At 54.7% G+C, this 12,170-nt stretch overlaps 4 protein-coding genes across 4 annotated transcripts; 2 read left to right on the top strand and 2 right to left on the bottom strand.

The window, feature by feature from the left end:
* Positions 1 to 2,201: 2,201 nt before the first annotated feature.
* J4E79_001879 (uncharacterized protein) lies at positions 2,202 to 5,029 on the bottom strand (the record flags this gene model as incomplete). The annotated part of the gene is made up of 2 exons (XM_049350783.1): positions 2,202 to 2,373; positions 2,412 to 5,029. 2 exons carry the CDS (start codon positions 5,027 to 5,029, stop codon positions 2,202 to 2,204), a joined length of 2,790 nt encoding a protein of 929 aa, XP_049214622.1.
* Positions 5,030 to 5,931: 902 nt separating this feature from the next.
* Positions 5,932 to 7,416, bottom strand: J4E79_001878 (uncharacterized protein; the record flags this gene model as incomplete). The annotated part of the gene is made up of 1 exon (XM_049350782.1): positions 5,932 to 7,416. The coding sequence occupies one exon, from the start codon at positions 7,414 to 7,416 to the stop codon at positions 5,932 to 5,934; it is 1,485 nt and encodes a 494-aa protein (XP_049214621.1).
* A 605-nt stretch (positions 7,417 to 8,021) lies between these two features.
* Positions 8,022 to 8,395, top strand: J4E79_001877 (uncharacterized protein; the record flags this gene model as incomplete). The annotated part of the gene is made up of 3 exons (XM_049350781.1): positions 8,022 to 8,036; positions 8,087 to 8,200; positions 8,249 to 8,395. 3 exons carry the CDS (start codon positions 8,022 to 8,024, stop codon positions 8,393 to 8,395), a joined length of 276 nt encoding a protein of 91 aa, XP_049214620.1.
* Positions 8,396 to 9,665: 1,270 nt separating this feature from the next.
* AOX1_2 (Alternative oxidase, mitochondrial precursor) lies at positions 9,666 to 10,898 on the top strand (the record flags this gene model as incomplete). The annotated part of the gene is made up of 4 exons (XM_049350780.1): positions 9,666 to 9,915; positions 9,967 to 10,279; positions 10,335 to 10,672; positions 10,726 to 10,898. The coding sequence occupies 4 exons, from the start codon at positions 9,666 to 9,668 to the stop codon at positions 10,896 to 10,898; spliced, it is 1,074 nt and encodes a 357-aa protein (XP_049214619.1).
* Between the last annotated feature and the right edge of the window lie 1,272 nt (positions 10,899 to 12,170).

The raw sequence follows: 12,170 nt of genomic DNA, 5'->3' as shown, positions 1-12,170 counted from the left end.
AACCTAACATGTGAGACCACTCTACATCACCATACCCTTTCCCCCCCTCCACATCATCTATCCCCATCACCATCCCATCATCATCACCATTCTCATCCCCACCCTCCTTACACACTCCTCCTCCTTTCTAGGCCCATCCCTCCCACCATCCCCCGCTCAACCATCCCCCTCGCAACTCCCCCAACAACCCCCCTATACCATTCCCTATACTCTCTATACTCCTCCTCCGGCATATCGTCGTGCAGGCCGCCCTTCTCCAAACCCCCAGCATCAAGCCAAGCGCCAAGATCAAAAAGGACTTCATCTAGAAAGTTGGAGAAGGTGCTATCGCCTGGTAGGTCGGATATGTCACTTTCGCTTTGTGTGTAGAGAGGGCTGTGGACGAGGGCGAGGGGATTGTCGGTGCTGTAGACTGAGCTTGGAGTGGGGCTTGGTGGTTTGGTGTCGTTGTCTTGGATCTCGATGTCTTCGGGGGTGTTTTTGTCGATTTTGCCATCGCGTGAGGATGCAGACTGCTCAGTGTAGTACACCTCCACACCCTCCCCATCCTCCATACCATCTTCTTCGCAAGAATGTATACTATCCCTCCTACTCCTACTCACCAACGGTGACGCCAGTGGATTCATATCCCAACGTGCATCGTCGGGATCCCAGGATGTAGATGCAGTACCGTGCCGCTCCTGCTCTGTTCCGTTGGCTCTCCTCGCGGCTGCCCTCGCCCTCAGGCCCGAACGTATCTTCTCAAGCGTCGATGGCGAAGGCGGGGCTACTTCTTCTACTGGAACAACATCGAGTTCGCGTTCCCACTTGCAGAACCGACAGTTTACCGCTAAACAACTCTGCATGTTCTTATGAAAAAACTTCTCTTCGTGCGTGGGCGTCATCGGAATGGATGTGGTTAGGTGTGAAGGTTTTGGGTCTTGTGTGTTCGTATGAAGATTGATGTAGGTGGTTATGCAATAACAGGGTTGATACTTTGTAGGAATTTATATGGGCTGAGTGAGTACAATGTCTTGCCAAAATCATGTCCCCAAGGAAGATACCAGTAAGACACTCCAGAGTTGCTGTCTTGGTATTTGTGATGGGTCAGGTGTGAAGTCTTTGGTTCGAGGACGACTGATGCTATCCAATCACGTGAGCATGTCTTGAATATCGGGAGACAATCGCACTGAAGACTGTGCTTGATGCTCGACCAGTGAGTCACATCGGCGGTACAGTCAATACTGGAAGAGACGTCAGTTTACTATGGTATCATTCTATATCTCGCTCAACTATCTAACATACACTCGCTCGTACATAGAATTAGTCTGCTGCCCCCGACCTCCACCATCCACCCCCAGCCCACCCATGAATACCAATCTATCTCCTCTCTACAAAAGCATACTTCCGCACATGCTCCCAAGACCCCTCCCTCCACAATGCTGCAAGCGCCTAGCACGAACAAAACCATGCCAACGCTCACACGCACTCCATTCGCCAGATACGCTCGCTCGCTCAGCCATATGTGAAACAGAAAATGCTTCTTCAAAGAAAGGCCAAAAACATGTGTGAAACTCCGGGGTATAGGATACTTTCTCCCAACCGCTAGAACGCCAGATGGAAAAAAGCAACAAATCAAAAGTGTGGATATAATGGTCCAGAGGTGAGATGGATATTTCGATGATACATCGCGGGGAAAGAGAGAGATTCTTCTTCGAAAGAATGCAAATGCGTAGTACTAGAAGTCGATATTAGTGAACGGGGGTTAGGACCAAGCCAGGATCCAGACGCGAATTGAAAATTGGGGGTGAATAAGTAGGTTTCGCTAACGTTGATTGCGTGATGTTGCTGTCGTTCGTTTGGAAACAAGAGGTATCGTTCAGGTCTGCGCCGGTCCGTCGAGGTGAATTGTCCGATTTGCAAGTGCCTATCTCCAAATTGGTCTGTCTCCTACGCTTGACTGGCGACCGCTAACACGGCTTGAAGTGCGACTTTCGGCCAAGCTATCAAGCCTGCTGCTGGAGCGTCCAGGAGGGGTTGACTTAGCAGGAGGAGTTGACTTAGTGGCCTCGGAAGTGGATGAGGTGCGCTGTCTAGGTGTAGGTAACAGACTGCTGCGACGACTGGCTGCGGCACTCGGAGGGCGTGACGCGCGACGAGCCGCCGGACTTTCTTCCTTGGCAGGGCTCTTACCGCCTTCTACTACTGTCGAGACACGACGGCTAGACGCTGGCGTACTTGTACTTGAGGAAGACAGGGGTGTAGATCGTATCGGCAGCTTGCCCTTGGCAGGAGTAACGGGAGATGAGTTCATTGGGCTTGGCATCAATCGAGCAGAGCGCTGCTGCCCTGGAGTAGTTGATGGAGAACGGCTGGATGCAGTCGGCGAAAGAGCTGAGGAGCGGCTCAATGGGCTTCTGAGGGGTATCGACGAACGGCTTGCTGAGCCCAGTCGCGATCCGTCGGGTGATTCGTCTTTCCGGAATGGCGAAGGTGTGGTCAGAGTCAACGGCTTAAAGTTGTGCCCGACGACAGTATCGCGCATGTGCGTGTCCGAGTTCCAACGAGGCTTGGGCCCAGGCCTATCGGTCGGCGTCTTTGCGCGTGCTTGACTAGCTGCAGTGCCAGCCATGGCGCGGGATGGTGTAAAGTCCAAACGTGCGGAACGCTCAAGTGTAGATTTGCGAGAAGCGACACTCTCAGCACCCAGTGGTATGCTGGAGTATCGCCGGTTGGGAGGGGCCGACGACTTCAAGCTCGCGACACTGGACTGACGAGGCTTCTTGCTTACCGGAGTAATGGAAGGCCGCTGTCCACTACTCTTACGGCTCATGACGACACTCGAAGCGGGGGAAGTGCCAGGTGTGTCAAGGCTTGACTGTGGTAAGGAGCCCTCTGTCAGTACGGTGGAGACCGAGTCGCGAAGCTTTCGCGATGTAGTGAAGTCGTTCAAGATGATGTCCGTGTTTCCAGTCACGTCTTCCAAGTCCTCCACCTTTGCGCGGACGTCTTTTTGGATACGCAGGATCTCACCGTTGACTGTGGACCTGTGCTTCATCTCGATATCGATGAGCTCCAGCACACGCCTCATAGATGGAGGGTAGTGATCTCGCTTGTCTTTGTAGGTGGCGATGCGCGTAGCCAGTTTCTCCTCGTCGCTGTCCTCGATGGCCTGCTGCAGTCTTTCAATGCTCTTCATGCACGAGTCGTACATGGCAGCAGCCTTGCTGTGGGCTTGACGGAAGCTGTGCACCCATTTGTCTTCGCCCAACTCTTGCCTGAGCGCATCTGCATCGGCTTCAAGCTTAGCCTCTTCTTCTTCCAGCGATTCCTTCCTCCGTACCAGTTCGTCACAGGCGGAAGGAAAGATGGTGCTCGCGCGCATCTGGAAGGCGCTGAGTCGCATAGGAAGGAAGTCGAGCGAAGCACGCAGTGGCTGTAGCTTGGCGAAGAGCGCTAGCAGTCGCGAGTTTTCTTGTTCGATTTGCGGGATGGGCGAGGTGGGCGAGACGATGGACAGGCTGGGCGGCATACTAAGCCGCTTGCTGTTGATTATCGACTGCTTCCGGGGGATGACCTCAACGACGGTCTCGAGCTCGGAAATGTCAAACTTCTCTGGAGCTTCGGCGACTGAGTCGGAGATGACGCGGTGTCTGCGCTCCTCCATCTCAAATATCAGACGACTAAGGTTTCTGACCTCGGCGCCGATTTCGCCAAGCACGTTGTTCCACAGCTCTTCCCACTCCATGGCGACTTCGACCTGGTTCTTGATGTTCTTGAGCGTCTGCTTGATCTCGCCCCAGTTCATGACGATGTCCTCCATCTGGCTGACAAGCGTCGTCTGGTCTTTTGTGGGCAGGAGCGCAATGTCGGAACGCGACTGCAGGTCTTCTATTGCGCTAATGTAGACGTTGACGAGCCCTTCGAACTTGCCGATGGCGGCATCCACCTCCTCCAGGCCTTCTCTTCCGGCAGCTGCGGCCCACTCTACGTCATCGTCGGCGTCGAGGCCGCTGAGGACCTCTTTCGTCTTGGATATCCATAGGCGGATGTCGTTGGCTGCCTTGTGGAGTGCGCGTCCGGCCTGGGTGGAGGTCGGGAGGGCGGTGATTTCGGAGGCGATGGTTGTGGGCGGCAGCTTCATCGAAGTCAGCTGCTGGATCTGGTTGGTGAAGCTGGCCTTGGAGAGGGTGTAGATGGAGTTGGCGCGGGGGTAGTGGCGCTTCTCGAAGTAGGACGCGATGTCGATGCCATTGTTGTCGTCGAGGACGGATGGCTCCTCTTCGGGTACGGGGGCGGGTAGGGGTGGCGTGTCTTTGGGTGGGGGAGTAGGCGCGGCCATGGGCTCTGGCTCGGCAGGTGCGGTGGGCTCAGGGTCGGCAGGCGCGACAGGTTCTGGTTTGGCAGGCGCGACTGTGGGTGCTGGTTCGGCGGGGGGTGCGGGCGCGGGTTCGGGTTCAGCAGCGGTAATGGTGCCGCTGAGTGCTTTTTCCGACTTGGTGACGTCGGGCAGGCGGTACTTTTGCAGGTCGAGCTCTATTTCGGCTTCTGACTCAGATGGGAGAACTTTATCGCTGGTGCTGACGACGCTGCTGTGGTCGCTGTCAAAGTCGGGCTCCATCACCAGCGTGGGCACGCTCTCGCCCGTCGACTGGGGCACGAGCGGCGTCTCTCCAGCGGCGGGAGCCTGACCAACCTTTCCGGACCACGCAGTGCCGCGGCGCTCGACTTCGAGGCTGCGGGCTTTGCGGAACTCGTCCAGGCGGCGCAGGCGGTCCTCCTCGATGCGGCCGACGTCGACGGCGCTCTTGTTGTTGGTGTCGGCAATCTGGTTGAGGAATTTCATGCGTGCCAGCAGGCCCGGGGAGACATTTCTCGCGAGTTTGGTGGTGCTCTCAATGTGGGCGGGCGTGTGCCGAAGGGGTTTGGGCGAGGATGACGACGTCGTGGTCGTCGGTGGTGGGTTCGGCGGTGTCTTCGCTGGCAAGTCAACGGCAGTCGCGGCGGGGCTGCTGTCGAGAACTGAAGGCGGCGCGGCCGTGTCGCTCATTGAGCATGTCTGTGTGGACCTCGAGGATGCCTCCAGGTCGCGTTCAGACAAAAGAGGAGGCTGCGCAGGACTGGTATCGCTATGCACGGATCAAAAGATCAATCGGGAGATGAATCGACGTTCTTTGGGTTGGCGCCGAAATCGCGTTAGCTTAGTACTTAACGCGTTGCTTCTGTTTAACAACAATGTCGGTGTGGCGCATCAACAATGAAAAGGTTTACAGTGCTTGCGCGAGTGGTGTGTATCCATTGTGTGTCTTTGGAGGAGGCGTTCCATAGGTCTAGAGACACCCGTTCACAAAACGTCCCGCTTGTGTCTCACCGGGCGCCGCTGTCCCCAATTTCCGCCAGCAGCCAGCTCCCCCCTGCTATCAGTGCTTTCATTCCCACTCATTCCACTCATTGGCACTCAAGGTGCAACGCCTCGGTCTGTGCCACCCTTTCTAGACGCCTCGGTCGTCGATCTTATCGTTTGTGTTATACACGTTCACTATGTGCTATGCATGGTCATGTGCTCTCTACCCCGTATCGTGGTGGATCCATCCCCGGTCCTTTGAGCTGGACGGAGTTGGATTGAACGGGCTTTCCGATTGAGGACCTATTATACATTGGTACACATTATTTACATTCCGACTTGACTGTATATAACACTATAGATCTGCAAGCCGCAGGTGCAAAGGGGGTATCTATCTCAAGCCGCCTCCTATCGGCACGCTCTGAGCGGAATGGTAAAAGAGCCCTGCTTCCAACCAGGGAATACTCTTTGAGGAAATTCTCTATGGTGTGGAGTTGAGATTCGGGTGGACATGAGCTTCGTGCAAATTAGATAAAGGGTTAAGTGGGAAACATGGACAAGAAATGAAAGAAGGGTGAGATCCATGAATACTTTGCCATAAGGCCACTTCACAGCGCCTCGTAATTCGGGTCGATCTGTAGTGTAGGGGTTCTCGTTTGGTTCTTCTGCTTTTGCCATTCCGACGTGATTTCCTCACGCACGCCCTGGCACCATTGCAGGATGGCAGCATCGAACTTCTTCCACGCTTCTGCGTCTTCGCCGTGAACCACGTCCATGACATCAACGTCAAGTTTGATGTCCCAGCGCAGCTCGGCGGCTTTGACCCAGTAGCGCAGGTTGTCGGCGCAGCGATACGGCTTGGCTGTGTCGGTGTGGTACGTCTTGATCTCTTCGAAGTGTCGTTTTGACTTTCGGACGAGAGTGTTGTGGAGATGTACGAGGCGCAGTCCGTTCTGTAGCGCGGCCAGGAAGGGTGTTGGGAGTTCGGAGTCGGCAGCACTGGTCCAATCAGGCAGGGGCTCTGGATTGCTGTCAAACGACTTGAGGAAGAGCAGCTCCCTCTCGCGTTCTTTGCCCGTCCAGTCACCCTCGCGCCACGACCAGCTTTCTCTTTCTGCAAGTTCCAAGCGCTCCTTCTCCTCTTCCGTGTCGAGCAGTGTGCCGATGTCGTCGACCCACTGCTTAAGTTGGGTGACTTCATACGGCTGCACGCCGTTTCCGAAGTTGCGAATGGCGAGACGTTTCAGTACCTCGAGTGTATCGTATAGTTCCTTTCGGATCGTCCGTTCCGACTTGATGGCGTAGAGTCGTTGTGGTTCTTCGTGTGCGGTGTAGTAGTTCTTCGCGGCGCGGATCGCGAGGGTGGTGACGTCCAAGAGATTAATGCCTTGTACTTCGTGCCAGCCTGACGCTTCCTCGCCACCGTTCTTCGCGGTCTTTCCGTCCGGCTGAACATCAGAGAAGCCCTTCTCGAGTTCGTGCAGATGCTTCATAGACTCGGCCAGCGATTCGCGTAGCTCGCGACGCAGGACAGTCATATCAGGCGGCGGCGGGACGTAGACGGGGTTGTTCTTGTAGGTGCTGACGGTAGGCGGGAGCATCATGGGCTCGGGGTCCTCCCACTGCATGGACGCCGTCTCGTCAAGGGGTGACTCAACGAAGCCCACTGGGTCATTCATCCCGTCTGGTGACGCCAGCGACATGGTCGAGAAGTCGGCATCGAGGCCGGGCGACATTGGTTCGTTGCCGCTCGCTGTTCGCGATCCGGGCTTGCGGCCTTTGGCCACGCGTCCCGTCGCGGTGTCGAGCAGGCCCGTCCGCGCGAAGTAGTACTGGAGATGTGCGATGGTGCCCAGGTTCATGACACTCTCTCTGTTCTTCGCCGATTTGGAGAATTCGGTGCCCTCGGGGCGCATGTAACCACGTCGCCTGCCGCCATCGGAGAGGCGCGAGCTCACTGAGCGCGCCGACGAGACAGACGACGCGGTTGAGACAGAGCGGTCGAGCGGGGGAATTGCGCCGATGGCCAGCGATGGGGTTGCCCAAGGGTCGGGCGAGGTTGAACGTGCGGGTGGGGAGTTGGGCGTGTCCATGGTGGTTGACAGGGGTGGCAGGTGCAGGGCCGTTGCAGTCGTGAGACTCCTTATCAGCAGAGAGATTCGGTGTTTTCGAATCCTAGGCATTTACGGAGCGGTGGCGGGTTATCTAGCACTGCTCTTGTTTGCGGAGCCTCCTGGGCAATGTGCGGTTGTTGCTATGTGAGTCGGGGTTGCGATAGGGGGCGTTTGATTAGAGGTTTCAGTAACGGGGAGCGACGCGAGATTGTATCCGAAAACAACGCGTGACTAGCGGCACCACATCGCCCTGAGCGTCCTCACCGATGCAATCTCCGTATAGCCGTGAACGCATGTCATTGCGATTATCCTCTGATCTGAACAGGTGTCAAAAGCAAATTCTCCTTTGCGGCGCCAGATGCCTCCCGCCCGCCTAAGGTTGCTTCTGGCCCCGCAATCCAGGTGAGAGCTCAAGGGTTCCTTCCCGAAGTAGCGTGTACCTTTCGCAATAACGATGACGTCGCACGCCTGCAGGAGCATACAGCCCTATATTACAAGCAGAAATTGCATGAATTTGATCTAACAGACACCCCTCTCGCAACAACCCCACTCACATGAGACGCTTCTTTGCAACTACAGCCAAAATGTCAAGCAAGCGAGTGCGTTGTCTGCCCACGTCACTAGTGGCAAAGCTGATGTAGCCACTCAGATCCAGTACAAAGTCGAGGGCGAGGTGCAGGGCGTCAACTTCCGATCCTTCACGCAAAAACAAGCAAAGAGTCTCGGTGTAACGGGCTTCGTGACCAATGCATCCGATGGGAGTGTGCGTATTTGACTCATACTTGCGTTGACCACCACTCATACCAGGCAGGTCCAAGGCGAGGCTCAGGGCAGCGAGGATAAGATCAAAGAGTTCGTTCAACACCTGAACAAGGGACCGTCGGCTGCATCAGTCTCAAAGGTTGACCATTCGGACATCTCGACCAAAGACGGTGAGAGCGGTTTCAACGTCCAGTAGTTGGTACTCGGCTCCCCAAACACAACCTTGGAAGACTCAACACACCTGCCGGCATTGACTTGAACCAACATCTGCCAATCATGTATGTCCTGCGCTACCGTAGCCCATCAATGGCATGAAAAGAGTAGTGTAATAGCATGCATCAATTTAAGTGCGATATCGGGCGTTTTCAGCCACAGGCTTTCTCTCGAGCACGCAGGCTACTCAATTATCATTGAGCTATGTTGCAGCAACATACATCGCGCACCGATAATATATTTGCTCAAAAAGCATCCTGCTCGTGACTTGCCGTGCGCACGTTCTTGCCGACTTGACGGCAGTCTTCGCCCTTTCTCAATCGGTCATCGGCAAGATGCTGAAAGTTTTCTCTTTAGGTGAAGCAAGACCCCGTCGCTAGTGTGTCGATGAAGTCTAGACAGCTCGCACGTCCACAGGTGTGATTGATCTGATTCGAAGATCGATATGCTGAAGCTGCCAACACCACCTAGGCATAGCACCGCGTCTTGAGGTAGCAACCACAAAGGATTCTACCGCTCAATGCTAACCATGAAACCATGTACCAGGTCATCAAAGCCACAGACAAAAGATTACTATCATGGTACAGCGATAATTCGATGTTGCGCCGTGGCGTCAGCCCTATCAGCGGGTCTACGGCAAGCAACGAGACCCCGATCTCAGTCAGCGAGCCCCCGACGAGCTTCTTCCGGAAGCAGCGACCACGCATCCAACGCAACAACATCGTCCGTTCACTGTACACGGTCCAAAGACCCATCAAAAATACTTCCAATAAGTCGTTTATACTTTCGTATGTTTTTCTTCGTCGCCAAAGTCCCCCTTTGAGCTGTTGGACAGGGGCATGGCAAATGTCTTGGCAGGGCGATCCCGGTTCCTTCCGTCAGCTGAATCACCACTCCTCTCAGCCACCTCAAACTCGTCTTTGCACGCGACCGTTTGCGCTCGTAATTTACGATTGCTGACGCTTCCGACCTTTGGAACGAAGCCCATTCGCTCGCCGAGTCGCCGCAGGACGGGTATGGCGCGGTGTAGCGGCGGCATCCCATGCCCATTCCTGCTTCACCCTAATGATGACTGAACGCGCCAGGCAGGCACGAGTACTGCTTGATAGTTTTTTCTAGGTGTCAGATATAAAGGACCAACGTTTGCCTCAGTCGTGCTTCTAGCTAACCATCAGCACTTACCATTGCAGTTGACATCACCCCTTACCCTACATACGCCTACTCAACATATACAAGTATACCCTAAACCGCAGATGATCTCCACCAGAGCAGCAACACGGGGATCAACAACCTCGAAGCGAGCTACAGCTCAGCTCATCAAGTCCTTCCAGAGCTACAATGCTGGAATCCGGCCCACATTCGTCGCGGTACAGCACTTCCAATCACCAGTTGGCCAGAGGCACTTCACCTCTTCGCCCAACGGTGGAGCCAAGATTGTAGAGTTCTTCGAGAAGCACCCGACAGAAAAGGTCCGCAAGACGCACGCGGCATGGCCTCATCCAGGTACGTACCTCCAAGTATACAACGCCTTGACAGCTAGCTAATACCTGTCAGTATACACCGAAGAGCAGATGAACCAAGTCACGATCGCGCACCGGGAAGCGAAGACCATGTCCGACAAGGTCGCCCTCATCGCCGTAAAGATCCTACGCTGGGGTCTCGACAAAGCAACTGGATACAAGCATCAGAAGGCTGTGGATGTGGATGCCAAAGACCCACTGGCAAAGCGGAAGGCTTTTGCAATGAATGAAGAGAAGTATCTCATTCGAAATGTCTTCTTGGAGAGTGTGGCTGGTGTACCCGGCATGGTCGCTGGTATGCTTCGCCACTTGCACTCCATGAGACGGATGAAGCGCGACAATGGATGGTATGCATACTCGCTTATTGGAATACGAAGTCGTTGCTAATACATCATTCGCCAGGATTGAATCGCTCCTTGAAGAAAGCTACAACGAACGAATGCACCTACTTGTCTTCCTCAAGATGCAAAAGCCAGGACGCTTCATGCGTCTGATGGTATTAGGCGCCCAAGGAGTCTGGTGCAACGCATTGTTCTTCGCCTACCTCCTCAGTCCCCGCACCGTCCATCGATTCGTAGGATATCTCGAAGAGGAAGCCGTCATCACATACACACGCCAGATCGAGGATCTTGATGCAGGCCGCCTGCCCAAGTGGGCGAAGATGGAGGCACCCGAGATCGCGGTAGACTACTGGCAGATGCCTGAAGGCCACCGCACGATGCGAGATCTGCTCCTCTACAGTGCGTATACCCCTGATCCTTCCATGCAGCACAGCCCACTAACCCAATCCTAGTCCGCGCAGACGAATCCAAGCACCGAGAGGTTAATCACACGTTCGGTAACCTCGACCAGAAGGAAGACCCTAACCCATACGTGAGCGAATACCGGAACCCAGAGGAGCCTCATCCGACCAAGGACCTTGCCCACATGAAGCCGACTGGCTGGGAGAGACACGAAATCATCTGAGGACCCCCATTGCTTTACTTGTTAGCGATTTGCTCGGCATACACGGCGTCTTTGGTTTCCATTCTCCGCTCTTACAAAATTGCATTTCGGCGTTATAAGACATCTTGGAATATTGGAAAAACGATACCCAGATCAAGATGGGTGTCATGAGGAGTAGATGCATCATGTATCCCTAGACTTTCGGACCTTCTACAGATTCAGATTCAATCTCAATTCCAAGCGGTGTGCTCCCATCGGATCCGCATCTCGATATACAGTAGCTCCACCACAATAGCCGGTGATGGTGCTAGGTATAGCAATCATTTGATATCACGAAGCTTCATCGATATTCAGCACAGAGTCGCTAGGTGGATCGCGGCACATCCGGAGATGGAGTAGGCTCGAGGAAGGACCGTTCAGGACCAGGGCGCATTTCGCGCTGACTGGCGGCCTGAACGACCGATGCCAAGTTCGACGCGGATGCAACGCGTGCCCCAGCCTCCTTGACTTGCAGAATAGCGCTTTCAAGGTAGCGGAAACTTTCCGGTCAGCATCTGCATAAACATCTCCACGTAAGCCCCAGCCCATGCATTCATGACGAGTCAGTCACATAGTGGCGCGTGTCGCGCAGCCTCGCGCAGCCTCAAAAAAGGAACCTCGCGGTAGCGTGCCGATCTGGACAAGCCCAAGACCAAGACCGCCAAACTTCAATACCGTCCTAATGCAGCTACTGCTGAGTATGATTCGATAAAACACACGTTCGCTTCGCTTTGCTGTGGCCGATGTAGAGTTGCGATCGCTGAGGTTTACAGTTTAGTGGGCATGAACTGTACCTCGGGAATAAGGTAACATCGTGACATTAAGGGTCGCCTTTGGGTTTGCGGCTCACAGGGTCTAGTAGCAAGTCGATGTGAACTATCTCGACGGACAGAATGTACAACAGCAGGAAGCCATTCCTTTCCCGTACGAGACCGTTTCCAACGACTGGTTTACCGTTCTTCCGTGGTTCGAAGCGGAGCTAACCCCGCACTTACTCGCACTAGCTTCGACGCCAAGGGCAGACCTCCTCTCAACGTGAGGCACAACGACTACGGCACTGGGTGGGTGGGGGAGTGGAGTTGGAAGGATGGTGATGGATATCCTGTCTTTGCTGACTCTCACTTTACCATGGATGCCATCAACGCCGATGATAACCTCCAATCCATTGATACCTCCGTCAACCACGAGTGCGCCGAGCGCGTGAGGCACCCACAGTACATCCGTGCATCTCTCGTGGAAGAATGCGGATGTGGG

Source organism: Alternaria viburni (genome assembly GCF_023758015.1).
Source record: "Alternaria viburni strain BMP 2772 chromosome Unknown scaffold_3, whole genome shotgun sequence".
Classification (NCBI taxonomy): domain Eukaryota; kingdom Fungi; phylum Ascomycota; class Dothideomycetes; order Pleosporales; family Pleosporaceae; genus Alternaria; species Alternaria viburni.
The sequence above is the reverse complement of the archived record's forward strand: the minus strand, read 5'-3'. Positions and strand labels throughout refer to the sequence as shown.